At 62.8% G+C, this 12,770-nt stretch overlaps 1 protein-coding gene across 4 annotated transcripts in view; it reads left to right on the forward strand.

The window, feature by feature from the left end:
- Window positions 1-364: 364 nt before the first annotated feature.
- Window positions 365-12,770, forward strand: part of INPP5A (inositol polyphosphate-5-phosphatase A) — a 179,044-nt gene continuing 166,638 nt past the window's right edge. For all 4 annotated transcript variants that reach the window (XM_082611844.1, XM_082611845.1, XM_082611846.1 and 1 more), the window contains exon 1: window positions 365-725. In XM_082611844.1, the coding sequence (XP_082467970.1) occupies window positions 651-725 (75 nt within the window). In that variant the 5' untranslated portion in view covers window positions 365-650. The remainder of the gene's footprint in view (window positions 726-12,770) is intronic.

Consider the following 12,770-nt stretch of genomic DNA (forward strand, 5'->3'; position numbering starts at 1 on the left):
GTCAGTGCGCAGTCGCGGCGTGGGGTGAGGCGGGGCGGCCGCTGACTGACAGGAGCATGGCTGCGAGCGGCCCTGGCCGGCGCAGGAGCGCCCCGCGCAGGCCCCGCCCCTCAGGCCCTGCCTCGATTCCACACCCCGCCCCTCCCACACCCTCCCCGCAGTCCCCGCCCCCGCAGTCTCACCCCGCCCACATGCCCCTCCCCTCCTCCAGTCCCCGCCCCTCCCCGCCCCTCATATCCCTGTTCCGCCCCCCTCAGGTTCCGCCCTGCCTCTCCTATCCCCGTCCCACCTCCCGCAGGCCCCGCCCCGCAGCCTGCCCCGCCCCCTCGCGGTCCCGCCCCACCCCCGCGCTCGCCCCGCCCCCGGCCCGGGCGGGCCTCGTCTCAGCTATCGGCAGCGGCGGCGCTGCGGGAGCTCCGGCGGCCGCGATCCTAATGGCTGCGCGCGGGCCGCGGTGAGCGCGGGCGGAGAGCTACGGGCGTGGGGCTGCGGAGAGCGAGAGCGAGCGCGGCCGGACCCTGGCCAGGCCCTGCCCGACCGGCCGAACCCGCGATGCGCCCCGGGGTCGCCCCCCGGCGCAGCTGACGCCGCGGCCCGCGGAGACCCCGGCCGGTCGGCCCCGGAGAGCGGCCACCCCGGCCCAGGCCGCGATGGCGGGGAAGGCAGCCGCCCCGGGCACCGCGGTGCTGCTGGTTACGGCCAACGTGGGCTCGCTCTTCGACGACGTAAGTGCGGCGCCGGACGCGGCACCCTGGACCCCGGACCCTGAGCCCCGGGACCCCGGACCCCGGTCCTGAAGCCCGAAATCCCGGGACCCAGACACTGACCCCAGAGCCCCGGGACCCCGGACTCGGGCCTGAAGCCTGGGACCCTGGGACCCTGGGACCCTGGGACCCAGAGACCCAGACACTGAGTCCTGAGCCCTGGGACCCTGGAACCGAGACACTGAAACTTGAGCCCTGGACCCAGGACCCCAGCCCTGAACCCTGGCCCTGGGCCCTGGAATCCTGGTCTCCTGGTCTCCAAGTCCCAGCCTTCACACTCCATAGGTTGAACCCGGAGCCCAGTCCCTGAACCCAGGTCCCTAAACACCAGTCCTAATCCCTGTCCAAGGTTCCCAAATCCTGGCCCCCGAACCCTAGTCCGAGGGCCCCATACCCTGAAGCTGGTCCCAACCTTGGTACTGAATTTTGTCCCCAGAAGCTCAGCCCTGAATCCTGGTTCCCAAACCGTAGCCCGTGTCTCCCGAGCCCCAACCCCTGACTTCTGGCCTCTGACTCCCGACCCGACCCTCCGTGGCCCTTGCCCCTGCCCGTCTGCCTGCTTTGTCTGCAGAGCTGTCTGTGGCTGCTCGGAGGTGTAGGCACCCTCATTTTACCTTGTAACTTAGTATCTCTCTAGTTCTCAAACAAGGGGTTTCTGTTGAAAGCCCTGGAGGACTTTTATGTTTCTTGTCTGTTAAAGAGAAAGATGCAAGAAGCTTTTCAAGGCCAGAGAAAAGGATGCTGACTGCCCCAGGCCTTTACCTTCTGGGACCTCCCACCCAGGCACCCGAGGCCTTTGGGAGAAGAGTCTGCCAAGGCCCGGCACTCCCCCGGCTCCCGAGGCAGGCCGAGGCTGACCCAGTTCGGCGTTGCAGCCACCGTGCCACCCCGCTGTTGGTACTTATACTGCCAACCCAAATAAAGCAGAATGCGGCTCCAAGTGGCGTGCTTGTTTAAGAAAAAAGGGTGATGGCCCAGATGGAGCCTGAGGCGGCCTCGCACTACCCGCCCCCCTCCTCCCCCAGCTCCTCCCGCCGTGAGGGTGCGGCCACTGACCACGCAGACCACTGGTGCAAACATGACTTGCATCCCTGCCTCTTCCGAGCCTCCCTTTGCTGGCAGCGAGCATGGGTGAGATGTTTCTGTAGGCTAAGTTCATGTACAGGCGAGGTGTGATTTTATTAATCAAAGGTAGGCGCTATTTTTGTGTTTTTCTTATTTTAACTTCCAAGCGCCATATATTATACTTCCCTGATGGAGATGAACTGCTGGCCCTCTGACTTGGGCACAGACAGGACAACTTTATCTAGTTTCGTGATTGATCATTTTCTACAAAAGTGCCCGGTATGGGTGTGTGTCTGTATATTTAGCATTCTATTCTCGGCTTTGCAGTAACATCCACGCTAACATGGTTTTACTCAGATGATTCAGATCCGTTAGCTGTGGCTTCAAAGCCTCAGAAATGTCAGGAAAATTAAGCACGGTGGGGGCATTTCAGTCTCAAAGGGAGAAGAATTTTGCTGTGCAAACATTCTTTCCAGTAATCTTTGATTCTAAGTTATAGCATTTTTGTTGTGTTCCGACTGTATACACACACTTCTCTCTGTGGACATTAAAGTGGATCACTTAACTTACTTTTGTTTAGCAACAGGTTCTCTCTGAGTTTTCATTTTTCTTAAAGGCTGTATGGAGTTTTGCATCTTGTTTGTATCGGGAAGGAACCTTTGTTTTGGTAAGCAGTGCATGGGTTAATTCTGCAAGGCGGCTTTTGACTTAAGGGCCAGTAGAGACATATCTGTCCTCACCCACAGCTTTCTTAATGCGTGCAGCTTGGTCTGGGGCCGTTCTTCCTCAGTGGCCTGGAAAAGCAGGGGTGGGTGTTAACCAGTCCCCTGTAGCATGGCTGGTGAAAGCAGCCGATTCTTGAGTGAAGGACACTTTAACTCCTTGGTTTATAGTAGGTTTCAGAAGAGCTGCTTGGTGACTCTGTCTTTGTGTGACATGTGCCCCTGTTGACCAACTATTCAGACGGTGGCCCGGCCTGGGCAGGGATTTGTTCTTGCCCAGTTTCATCGTCTGGAAACCAAGCTCACAGTGTGTGGCATTGGCCTCTTCCTGGAGGGTACGGCCGAGGAGGAGGGGTCTGAGTTAGAAACAGGCTCTGCTGGGAAGGGCGGGCACTGTTGCCTTTTGTGCTCAAGTGACAGGTGATGCGTATCTGCTTCCGTAGTTTCGTGGTCTCCCCTCGCTACCTGTTCGCCATCCAGAGGCGATCCCGTTAAAGCTCTGGATGTGGACTTTCACCGTGGTTTGGCCCTGACGTCCTGAGACCCACAGGGCGTCTTGTCTGGCAGGCAGCTCTCTCCTCGTCTGCCCGCCCGCCCTGGTTGGCTCTGGGATAGTGCGGCCACTCTAGTCCCCACGCAGGCCCTCGGGTTGCTCCTTACCCTGTGATGTTACACACGAGGGGGTGGTCACTGTCCAGAGCACACTGGTTCCCAGACTTCTACCCCTTACACCCTTAGAAGGTATGGAGAGCCCCATAGAGTCCTTGGTCTCGTCGGTCATAACCACCAGTGTCTGCCAGGTCAGTGGGTAGACCCTGAGGCAAGTGGAAACTGAGACAGTTTCAGTAGCCCTCAGAAGGGTGATGTCATCGCGTGTCACAGCCCCGGAAAGCTCCGCCGTTCATGCTTGAGACAGCGGGATGGAAAGCGAGCCACGGTGCTGCACTGTTGAGGGCATAGCCGTGACCCGCCGAAGCCCTGACCTCCAGGGCCCCTGTCTGAGCTGGGGCCCGTCCCGAGCCTGCGGGGAGGGGCCTGGCCTGGCTGGGCTGCCTGGGCCTGTTCCAGGGGGCCCCCAGAGAGCCCGGAGCTCTTCCCGGCAGTCCCCAGTCGGACTGTGCTGTCCCCGCCCACCCCGTTGCTGGCAAGGGGTGGCTAGGGTTGCATACCTAATTGCTTTGCTTGGGATGGCTGGGTTTTTGACAGGGGAGGTTTCTAGCTTTTGGCTCTTTACGTGGTTTTGTTGTTGTTGTTTTGCTAGAAGTGAACTGAGAAGGTGGATTCTTGCAGGCTGTCGTTTCAGAACTCAGTCCCACCCTTACATGGTAAGCCTGTTTCTTGGGAAAGAGACGTAGCCAAGCGGTAGGATTCTGAGAGCACAGCTCGCTCTTGGGTGTCTGCCTGGAGGGCCGTTGTCCTGCTGCGTATTCGGAGCTAAATGTCAGTTTGGAGCTGGTTCCCTTTTTGCCGGGCCAGCTCCTGAGCAGCCCCTCTTTCCGCCTGGACCTGGGGACGGCAGCTCGCTGTGCATGCGGCTCTGGGTCGGGGGTCCACGAGCCCCTGCCCTGGACTGGGCACCTCGGGCACTTGTCCCTGTCTCTCCAGCACCATCAGTTTTGCCCTTTAGTCCCTATTCTCATCCCACCCCGAACGCTCCCTGGCCCTGTGTCCCCCTCCAGCTCCTGCGGGATGTCCTCTGTCTCCCCCGCCCCAGCCCCGTGTGTAGGGCCTCCCCCTTCCGTCCCAGGGTGCGGGGGGCCCGTTGGGGCCTCACGCGGGGCCGGCCTCGGGTCCGGGCCTCCTCACTTGCTCTGATGGTGTGGCTGCCTCCACTTCTTTGAGGAATTTCGTTTGGTGTCGGCTTCACTGAGGCGTCACTCACACGCGCGGACTTCACCGTGTAAAGTGTACGACTCCGTGGATTTTAGTGTGTTCACAGCTGTACGACTGTCACCGCAGTCAGTTGTAGAACTTGTTTTGTGCCTGAAAAAGAAGCTCCGTATGCCATAGCCGCGCCCCGCCGCCCCCCAGTTCCCTCCGTCTCCCCTGACACCCCCAGCCCCTGATACTCACCAGTCTGCTTCCTGTCTCTGTGCATATGCCTATTCTGGATGTTTCGTGTAAGCGGAATCACGCACGCGGCCTTTTGCATCTGGTACTGTGTTTTCAGAGCTCAGCACGTCACTCCTGTTGGTGGCTGAGCGCCGTTCCACTGTATGGCTGTGCCCTGCTGTGTTTATCCAGCGCCAGGTGATGGGTATTTGGGCAGCCTGCACCTCTGGGCTGCCGTGGACATTTGCTTACAAGTCTTCGTGTGGACGTGTTTTGCTTATCCTGGGGACATTCCTGGGGTGGGGACTGCTGGGTCTGCGGTGACTCGTGTTTAACCTCTCGAGGAACTGCCCACTGTTTCCCCGCGTTGGCTCCGTTCTGTGTTCCCACCAGCGGCGCACGAGGGTTCCGATTTCTCCACGTGCTCCAGTGCCAGGTGTCATCTGTCTTTTCTCGAAGACCCACCTCCCGGCCGCCTGGGGAGTTAGCATCTCTGTGTGGATGCCCAGGAGGCAGGGAGGAGACCCAGACCCAGTGAGGACTGCCTCCCTCCTCCTGCCTTTGCCTGGGAAGGTCCAGCACTTTCGGCCAGTGCCGTGAAGCAGGGGCTGGTGCTCATCAAAGACGTTGGGTTTTCAGAATTTCGGAGGCGGCGGTTCCTCTGCTGTCCATCAGCCCCTGAAGCCCCCAAGGACTCCGCTGTGCCGGGGCAGGGGTGGGGCTGAGCGGGCCAGGCCTCTTCACAGGCCCCCCTCCGGGATCTCCCGGCCCCTGTCCCATGGGGATGGCTGCGGGGGCATGGCCGCGGGGAGGTGTCTCCACATTCTTCTGGCATTACTGCCTCTGACCTGAGACCTCAGTGTCCTTTCTCTGTGGGAATTTGGTCTGTTTGCCCGAGTTGGGGACTCTCCGTAGATGGGGGCCCGCCCGTCCCGTCCCCAGGGTGGTGGGGTCAGAGGAGTCCGTGGGCTCATACTGGTGGCGTTTCAGCACTGCTTCCTCCACGCTGGGAGGCCATGCTTGCACCCCGCACGCCTCCACGCAACCCCAACGAGCTCCTGTCAGGCCTGCCTTGGATGTGGCTGGAATTTAAACCGACGTGTGGTCATCCGTCTGGGGCCATGCCTGCCTCCTGGTCCCTCCTGCCCTCGTCCCCGATCTCTGCCGGCCCTGGATCGGCCGCGAGAGCGCGCTTCCATCTGCAGCGCTTCCTGCTTTCACTGGCTCTGGAGATGCTGAGGGAGGGTCTAGGTTACCGGTGGGGGAGGCACTTCTTAGGTTTGAAGTCTTAAATGCTGTGCGTGTCTTGAGTCCAGAGGAGTGAGCACTGCCGGGGGACCTGCTGGACAGCCCTGGAGGATGCTGACACGGGGCGCGTTCACGTCCACTGCCTCTCAGCCCGCACCACTCCGCGAGCTCACGCTCTGGGCCCACGTCGTGAACTCCGTCAGCACGTGGACTGCGTGCCCTTCTGGGAGCAAGCGGGCGGGGGAGGAGGGGCCGGCGCTGCTGCCCTGCGGTCGTCTCTGGTGGGCGTCTCTTTCTGGGGAGAGAGGCCCCTGCTGGGGGCGATGCCATGTGTGTCGGATCTGATTCGGAAGTTACAGGACTCAGACCAGGCCTGCCTGCCCACAGCTTGCCCTAGTTTATAGAGCCCCCTGTTTGACCCGAAGGGAGGGATGCGGAAGCCGGGGAGGCTGCCTGCGGGAGGGGGCAGGGCTTGCTAAGGGACTAGGGTGGGGTGCCTCCTTAAATGTTGACCTCCTCAGTGTTTGCCCCGGTGGGCGGGCGGGCGCGCGGGCGGGAGCATCTCCTGTTGGGAGCTGAGCTTGGTCCAGGAATGGGGTCCAGTAGGTGGGGGTCAGCACAGGGCCAGGAGGCTAGTCAGAAAGGCAACGAAGGGTCTGAGCGGAGTCTCGGTCACCTGTCTGTTGTCGTTTCTCGGGACGCGGCCCTGCTCTCCCTGTGTTTATATGGGTGGGGCGGGGAGGGGGACCCTTCTGATGTGAGTGAGCTGAAGGAGGCCGATCGCAGGCCCGGGGAGGAGAGGATGTGGCGGGTGCCCCAGGTGGACACGGAGGTGACTTTCGGGTTCTCCCTTTGGTTGCTGCTCCGGGTAATCGGGGCACACGGGGCTCTCCCATCTGAGCCTGAGAAGCGTCCAGACGTGAGCTCCTCTGCAGGCCGGGGCTGGGCGGGTCCACTCCCAGTGTGACTCTGAGCTTGTCGGAGAGCTCATCCTGACGAAGGTACCGCCGAGAATGCCATCGGGTCTCGTCTCTAGTGGCGAGCGAGGGTGAAGCAGCAGCTCGTCTTGGGTGTCTGGAGTGTGGGACCAGCACGGGGCCACCACCTGGCCGAGTGACTCCAGAGTTGGAGGGGGCGGGTAGCCTGTGGGACCCCCGTTCCTTGTGCGTCTGGGGAAGGCCGGGCACACGTGGGCCTCTGTTTGGGAGCATCCAGGCCCTTGTTTAGTCATGGTCCCTGCGTCTGCTTGGCCTCTGGTGATTAGACCTGTTTTCTAAAACTTAAATTTTGAGTTTACAAGGTTTGTTTTGGGAGATGGATGTTGCCCTGGGACAGGGCATCCCCTTGGATCTGCTGCACTGCGGGGGGCGGGGGACAGTGTGGAGGGCTCACGGCTCCATCGTAGGAGGAGGTGAGCAGGTGAGCCGGGCTGGAGCAGCGAGGTCCGTGGAGGTGTGGCGCGCGCTGCGCACACCTGACCTGAGATGCCCCAGGAGGCGGCTCAGTCTGCACAGCTGTCAGAATCTGAGGATCTGGAGAGGTCAGGGAGGGACCAGCCTTGCCCCATGGCTGGTCTTGGTGCTCGCACACAGCAGGGGGTTTCTTGGGCTGACGCTGTGCCTTGACAGTCAGGAAGCACACTGGTGCCGACCAGGCTCAAGGAGTTTTGGTTTTCCCTTGAGTAAGAATAAGTCAGCTCCATTTCTGGAAGCATGGCTGTGGGGTCATGATGGGTCATCGTGACCTTAGGCCCTGTTTTCCTGGTCCTTTGCTGAGCAGAACGCCCCGAGCTCTGGCCCCGTCTGAACTACCTGGGATACCTCTTGGGTCTCCGGGCACTGCAGAGCCCACACTGAGTCTTCCTCCCTCTTCGTGTGCATCCTGGCCTGGTCACTTCATGTCGTGCTGGCCTTCCCGGCTCATCCGGCCTGCAAGCACGGGAGCTGGTGTCTGGGGCTGCATCCTGGAGGTCGGGGGCCCCCGTGTCCCCCCTTGGCAGAGTCTGGCCACGGCCCTGCTTTCAAGACAGCCCTCAGACAGCCCTCCTTTTCTCCCCCACCTCTCGGGGCCTCTGAATGATGAGCAGTTGTTCTAGGAACTGAAAGGGCTTTGAAAGCAGAAGGCCCGGCTTGGGCCTGGGTCTCGGAGGAGGGCAGCTCCACCTTTAGTGCCCATGCAAGGCGGCGCACTCCAGGGTCTGCGGGGACGAGCGGGGACACAGGACAGCTCCGCCTCTGTGCACATGTGATGGAGCGTGTGATTCAGCCCCTTATGGCCATTTGCGCGTCAGGGAGTGCGGAATGACAGCGGCACACTGGCCGCAGCGGGGCAGGGAGGGGATGGATGCCCTGGCAGTCGTGAGGCACCTGTGCTGGCTGGGCCCCGTCCTCTCCTTCCTCACAAGGCCTCCGTGGGCGGCAGTCTTGTCCTCACCTGTGTCCAGGGCTGAGCTGCGCTCGGGCTGCTGAGCCGGTCTGTCCCGGCTGCTCCCCGCCTGGGGTCCTGATGTGTGGCTCTTGCCCTCGCCTCCCACGAGCACCTGCAGCTATCCCGGTCCCCGCTGCCCGGACGGAACATGCATCTCCGTGCTTTGGCCTAAGCCCCTCTTTTCCCACGAGCCCCCCAGCCCCCGGGAAGGCAGGATCGCACCTCCCTCCCGGCGCGGGTCACCGTGCCCAGCTCTGCCGCCTTGTCCGCCCCACATCCCTTCCCCACCTCCAGTAATTACAAGCTTTGGGCTTTTGTCATGTTTTATTACATTCAGTTGTGCTGGCCTCTGACCAGCAGTGCAGGGGCGGGATTTGGGGCTCTGCCCTGATGAGCGCAGGGGCAGAGCGCACATGGCTGTAGGGAACCGGAGTTGCTGCCAGCCTGCTGGGTTGCTGGACCCCCCTGTCAGAGCTGGGTGGGGGCTGAGTTGGGAAAGGCGCGTGCCCCACTGGCCTGGCACCTCGCGGGCACCGGGGGCCGGTGTTAGAGCCGCTCTCGGTGGTCGGTGGACAGGTCTGTGGATGCCTGGGCTCCGGCTGGTGTTTCCTTCTCGCTGGGACAGTCTGGTGGAGGCATGATTCGCACCTCGCACGGCTCACCCCGCGTAAGTGTGCGCTTCGATGGTCTTCAGAGAATATTTGCCACTGCTCAGCTGTCACCATGGTCCAGCTTGAAACACTGCCCTCCTGGCCTTCTGCAGAGCTCGGCCCCAGCCCCTGGGCTGCTCCCCCCTCCACCTGCTGTCACCGCGGATCCCACAGCACCGACAGTCCGTGGCCCTCGTGGTGCTTCTCCTGCTGAGCGCTCTTGTGTGGATGCACCGGCAGCGGACTCGGGGTTGTTCCCGGCTGGGCTGCTGCACGTGGCAGGGTGCAGCCTCTGGGTGCCAGGGCTGGTCGTGTGGCGGGTGAACGTTTACTCTTTCTGGGCACCGCTCACCTGATGTCAGAGCGGCGGCTCCACTTCACGCCTCTGGCTGCGTGGACTCCAGCTAAGTGTGCTCCGGCCCCTCCACGCCGGGCCACACGTGCTGCCGTCCCTTTGATGGTGGGTGTGGGCGGAATGTCCTTGTGGTCGTCATTGGCATTTTCTGGCCTCTGCTTCTGAACAGTAGGCCTCCCGCTCAGATGGACAGTTTGCCATATTTGTGACAGTTTTTGGCAAACTGTTGACTGGGTTGACAGGGGTGGCTCCTTGGGGCTGTCGCCCTTCTCACTTCCTGGGGGGGGACAGAGGGTGCCAGAATCCCCCCCAAGAGGCCTGCTTTGCCCAGGCAGAACGGGGCTGTGGTCATGGCGCACCTCTGAGCACAGTTACGCGGGGGAGGCGGGGTGAGGACGCAGGGGCGGGGCTGCCGTACGGCGGAGCCCGGTGTGGATGGTGGGACGGCATGTCTCCCCGCAGGGCTGGCGTGCTGGCCGAGTCCCACGCCCTCCCTGGAGGGTGCTGATTAGTCTGTTCGAGGGGGCAGTGTGGCGAGGGCTCCCTGGAGGGGACTCGGGTGTTCTTCTCCCTGCCCACTGTCCCCGGACGTGGGGGACACCACCCCAGGTTAGGGGCAGAGCGTGCCTCTCCCAGGGGAATTCTCTTCTCCCAGCCCCTGAGGTGTGATGGCCCATCTGGGAGGCTGTCCTCCCCCCCCTCCCCTTTGCCTTTCTCCCCCAGCTGAGTGGCTGTTAAGCCCAGTACAGGTCTCGGAACGTCTCCGATAGGCCTGCTTGTGCATCGCCTGCCACCTGCCGGGCTGCCATCCCTCGGGGCCCTCACCTGGGCAGCGGGCATGCTCTCAGGTGGAGCATCTCCGTGAAGCTGCCCAAGATCGCCTGCCTGTGGCACAGAAGCCCAGCCCTGCAGGTGCGTCGCCTCCTGGCAGGCACGTGGCTGTCCTGGTCTGGGCTCGAGGTCCGGTGAGGACGGTGCCTCCGCAGGACGGTGGGGGTGGGTGTCAGATGCCAGTGTTTCCAGCCACTTCATGGTAGAAGAGCAAGAGGCGCCACTTTGGCCTGTTCCTCCTTTAGGGAAAACCTTGTGTGACTGCAGAGGTGACAGGTCTTCAGGCTCTGAGAGGCCTGTCCCCAGCCTGGCCTGGCCTCCTGCCGTCTGTGTCACACCTGGTGGTCGTTTCTTTGCAGCTGGACTTCATGGAGGCCTTTGGGGGGGCACCTCCCCTTGCTGGGGCCTGGCTGTCCTTCGGGGGCAGGGGGCGTGTGCTCAGGGCCCACCTGCAAGGGGCTGCACTGGGGTCCACTTGGACCAGTGGCTTAGTTAGCTACACTGCCCGTTAGTCCTGGGGTCCTGAGGACGAGTTGGGGGCAGCTGCCCCGACCCCAGCACGGACCCAAGCTCCGAGCACCCTGCCGTGCCTACGTGGGCTTTGGGGCGGCTGTCAGTGGTAGGATGTTGAGTAGAGAGTTGGGGGGGGGGCCTCTGGCCACGCGGGTGAGCCTGTGTGTGTGAAACAGACCTGGGTCGAGGGCTCCGTGCTTTGAAAACCATCACGAGGCACCCTCTGCAGCATCCCCGGGAGCCGTTGCCCTGAGAGGCCGCCGCAAAGGCTTAGGAGCGGACAGACCCGCCTGTCCTAGTTTGCCTGACGATGCCCCGGGTGCTTTCAAGTCCTGTACCTATTCTGGCTCCCAGGGCTTCATTGGGGTGTCCTGGGGGCACTTACTTTGTCCAGTTCAGGGCAGAGCACGCTCTATGTTCGATACATTGTAATTCGGGGTGATGTGGGCTTTACTTTCAGTTGGATTCGTTCTGTTAAGAATGACATCTGTCCAAGTAACAAACAAATTTGTGGGGACATGTGTTTTGCTTTTATTTTCTCCTTCATCACTGTGACGGTTTTTCAGATCTGTTGCAACTTCCTGTTTTTGCTGTAGCACGACCGCTCCCCTCGCCGCTGCGTCCAGGCGGGGCGCGCTGTGTGCGGTCCAGGCGGGAGGTGGCAGGCTGGGCCGTGAGGGGCGAGGGTCGTGGTTAGCAGTGGTGCTGACAGACGTGGGTGAGCGGCCAGAGCTGACCAGCACGGGAACCAAAGCAGGGCCCGGGGGCCCATCTGGGGGCTGTCTCACCGGGGCAGGCGGCGTCTCACCTCAGCTGCTGAACCCCTGCTCCCAGGACTCCAGCCTGACATACGGGGCCCAGGGGACGCTTGGTGCTTTTGGGGGGCGTTCGGGCTCCCAGGTTCCATGGGGTTCTGCTGCGTCCCCGGGTTCAGCCTCAGCCGAGATTGCAGGCGCACGGTGACACGGGGACCAGGAGGGCTTGTCTTTAAGGGCTCCTAGTAGTGCGGCCCCAGGGGCCACGGGCTCCCGAGTCTCTCCAGGGCTGGGCCCTCTTCCAGGGGCTGGAGCCTCCCGTCCCCACGCCGCGCTCCCGCCAGCCCCACCGCCAGGCCCGTCTGGGGCGTCCTCTGAACTGGTGGGCGCGGCGGCCAAGCGCTGGGAGCCTCCCCGAGGCCCCTCGCGTGGCGGGCTGTTCCCTGGCCCCACACCTCCCGCGCCTTCCCCGTCCGTCCTGGACCGAGACAGGAGGAGGGGTTGGCGGGAAGCGGCCCTGAGTCCGCAGCTCAGGGAGAGGCCCAGGCTGGAGAGCAGCTGAGGTCACGGGCAGGTGGAGGCCCGGAGAGGTGAGGAGGGTGAGCAGGGCCCCGGGAGGGGCGTTTTGGGAGCTCGAGGAGGAGTATTTCGAGAAGGGCATGCTGGGGGTCTGAGGCGTGGGGCCCGGGCGGCCCCAGGAGCCGACAGGTCCGACTGTGCGTAGCCTGAGGCGCCTGCCCGTCACCAGGGCTTCACCCTCTGGGGCACGGCGCCTCTGTCCTGGCCGTCCAGGGACGGGCACAGCCCACCTTCAGGGCACAGGGGACCTTGCACCAGGCCGCCTGGCTCACGGCTTGTCCAGCAGCTGAGCGGAAGCAGGAGGTGACCAGGGATCTGGGTGGTGACTCGGGGTGGCTTAGGACGCCCAGAGGTGCCCTGAGCACAGAGAGCACGGAGGACCCCCCGGGGCGAGAAGCAGGGGCCGGGCCTGACGGCTTTGGGAGAACTAAGGAAGGGGGGCCTTTGGGGCCACAGTGGGGCAGGAGCAGTGGCAGGAAACGGGGAGCTGGGTGTGCTGGAGGAGCCACGTGGCCGGCGTGGGTGGCGAGCGGCGGAAGCCTGGCGCTGCAGGCTGAGAGGCCGTGTGCCTCTGATTGTGCAGGAGCCCCTGTTTCTGTCGTGCACGGGGGACGCGGCTGGTGACGCAGCTTCTGCAGCCGGCGGGAGGAGGCCCTGAGGTGCGGGTGCTGCCCCGGCCCCCCCTTCTCCTGCACGGGCCTTGGGTGCGGACAGTCGGCTCCTCCTCCAGGGAGCTGTCTGGGACCTGTCTGCATTTTTTAACGACTGATAAGTGAGTCAGTCCGGAAAGGGAAGAAGGGGGAACTCAG

The sequence above is a fragment of the Mesoplodon mirus genome (genome assembly GCF_964341445.2).
Source record: "Mesoplodon mirus genome assembly, chromosome: 2".
Taxonomy (NCBI): Eukaryota; Metazoa; Chordata; class Mammalia; order Artiodactyla; family Ziphiidae; genus Mesoplodon; species Mesoplodon mirus.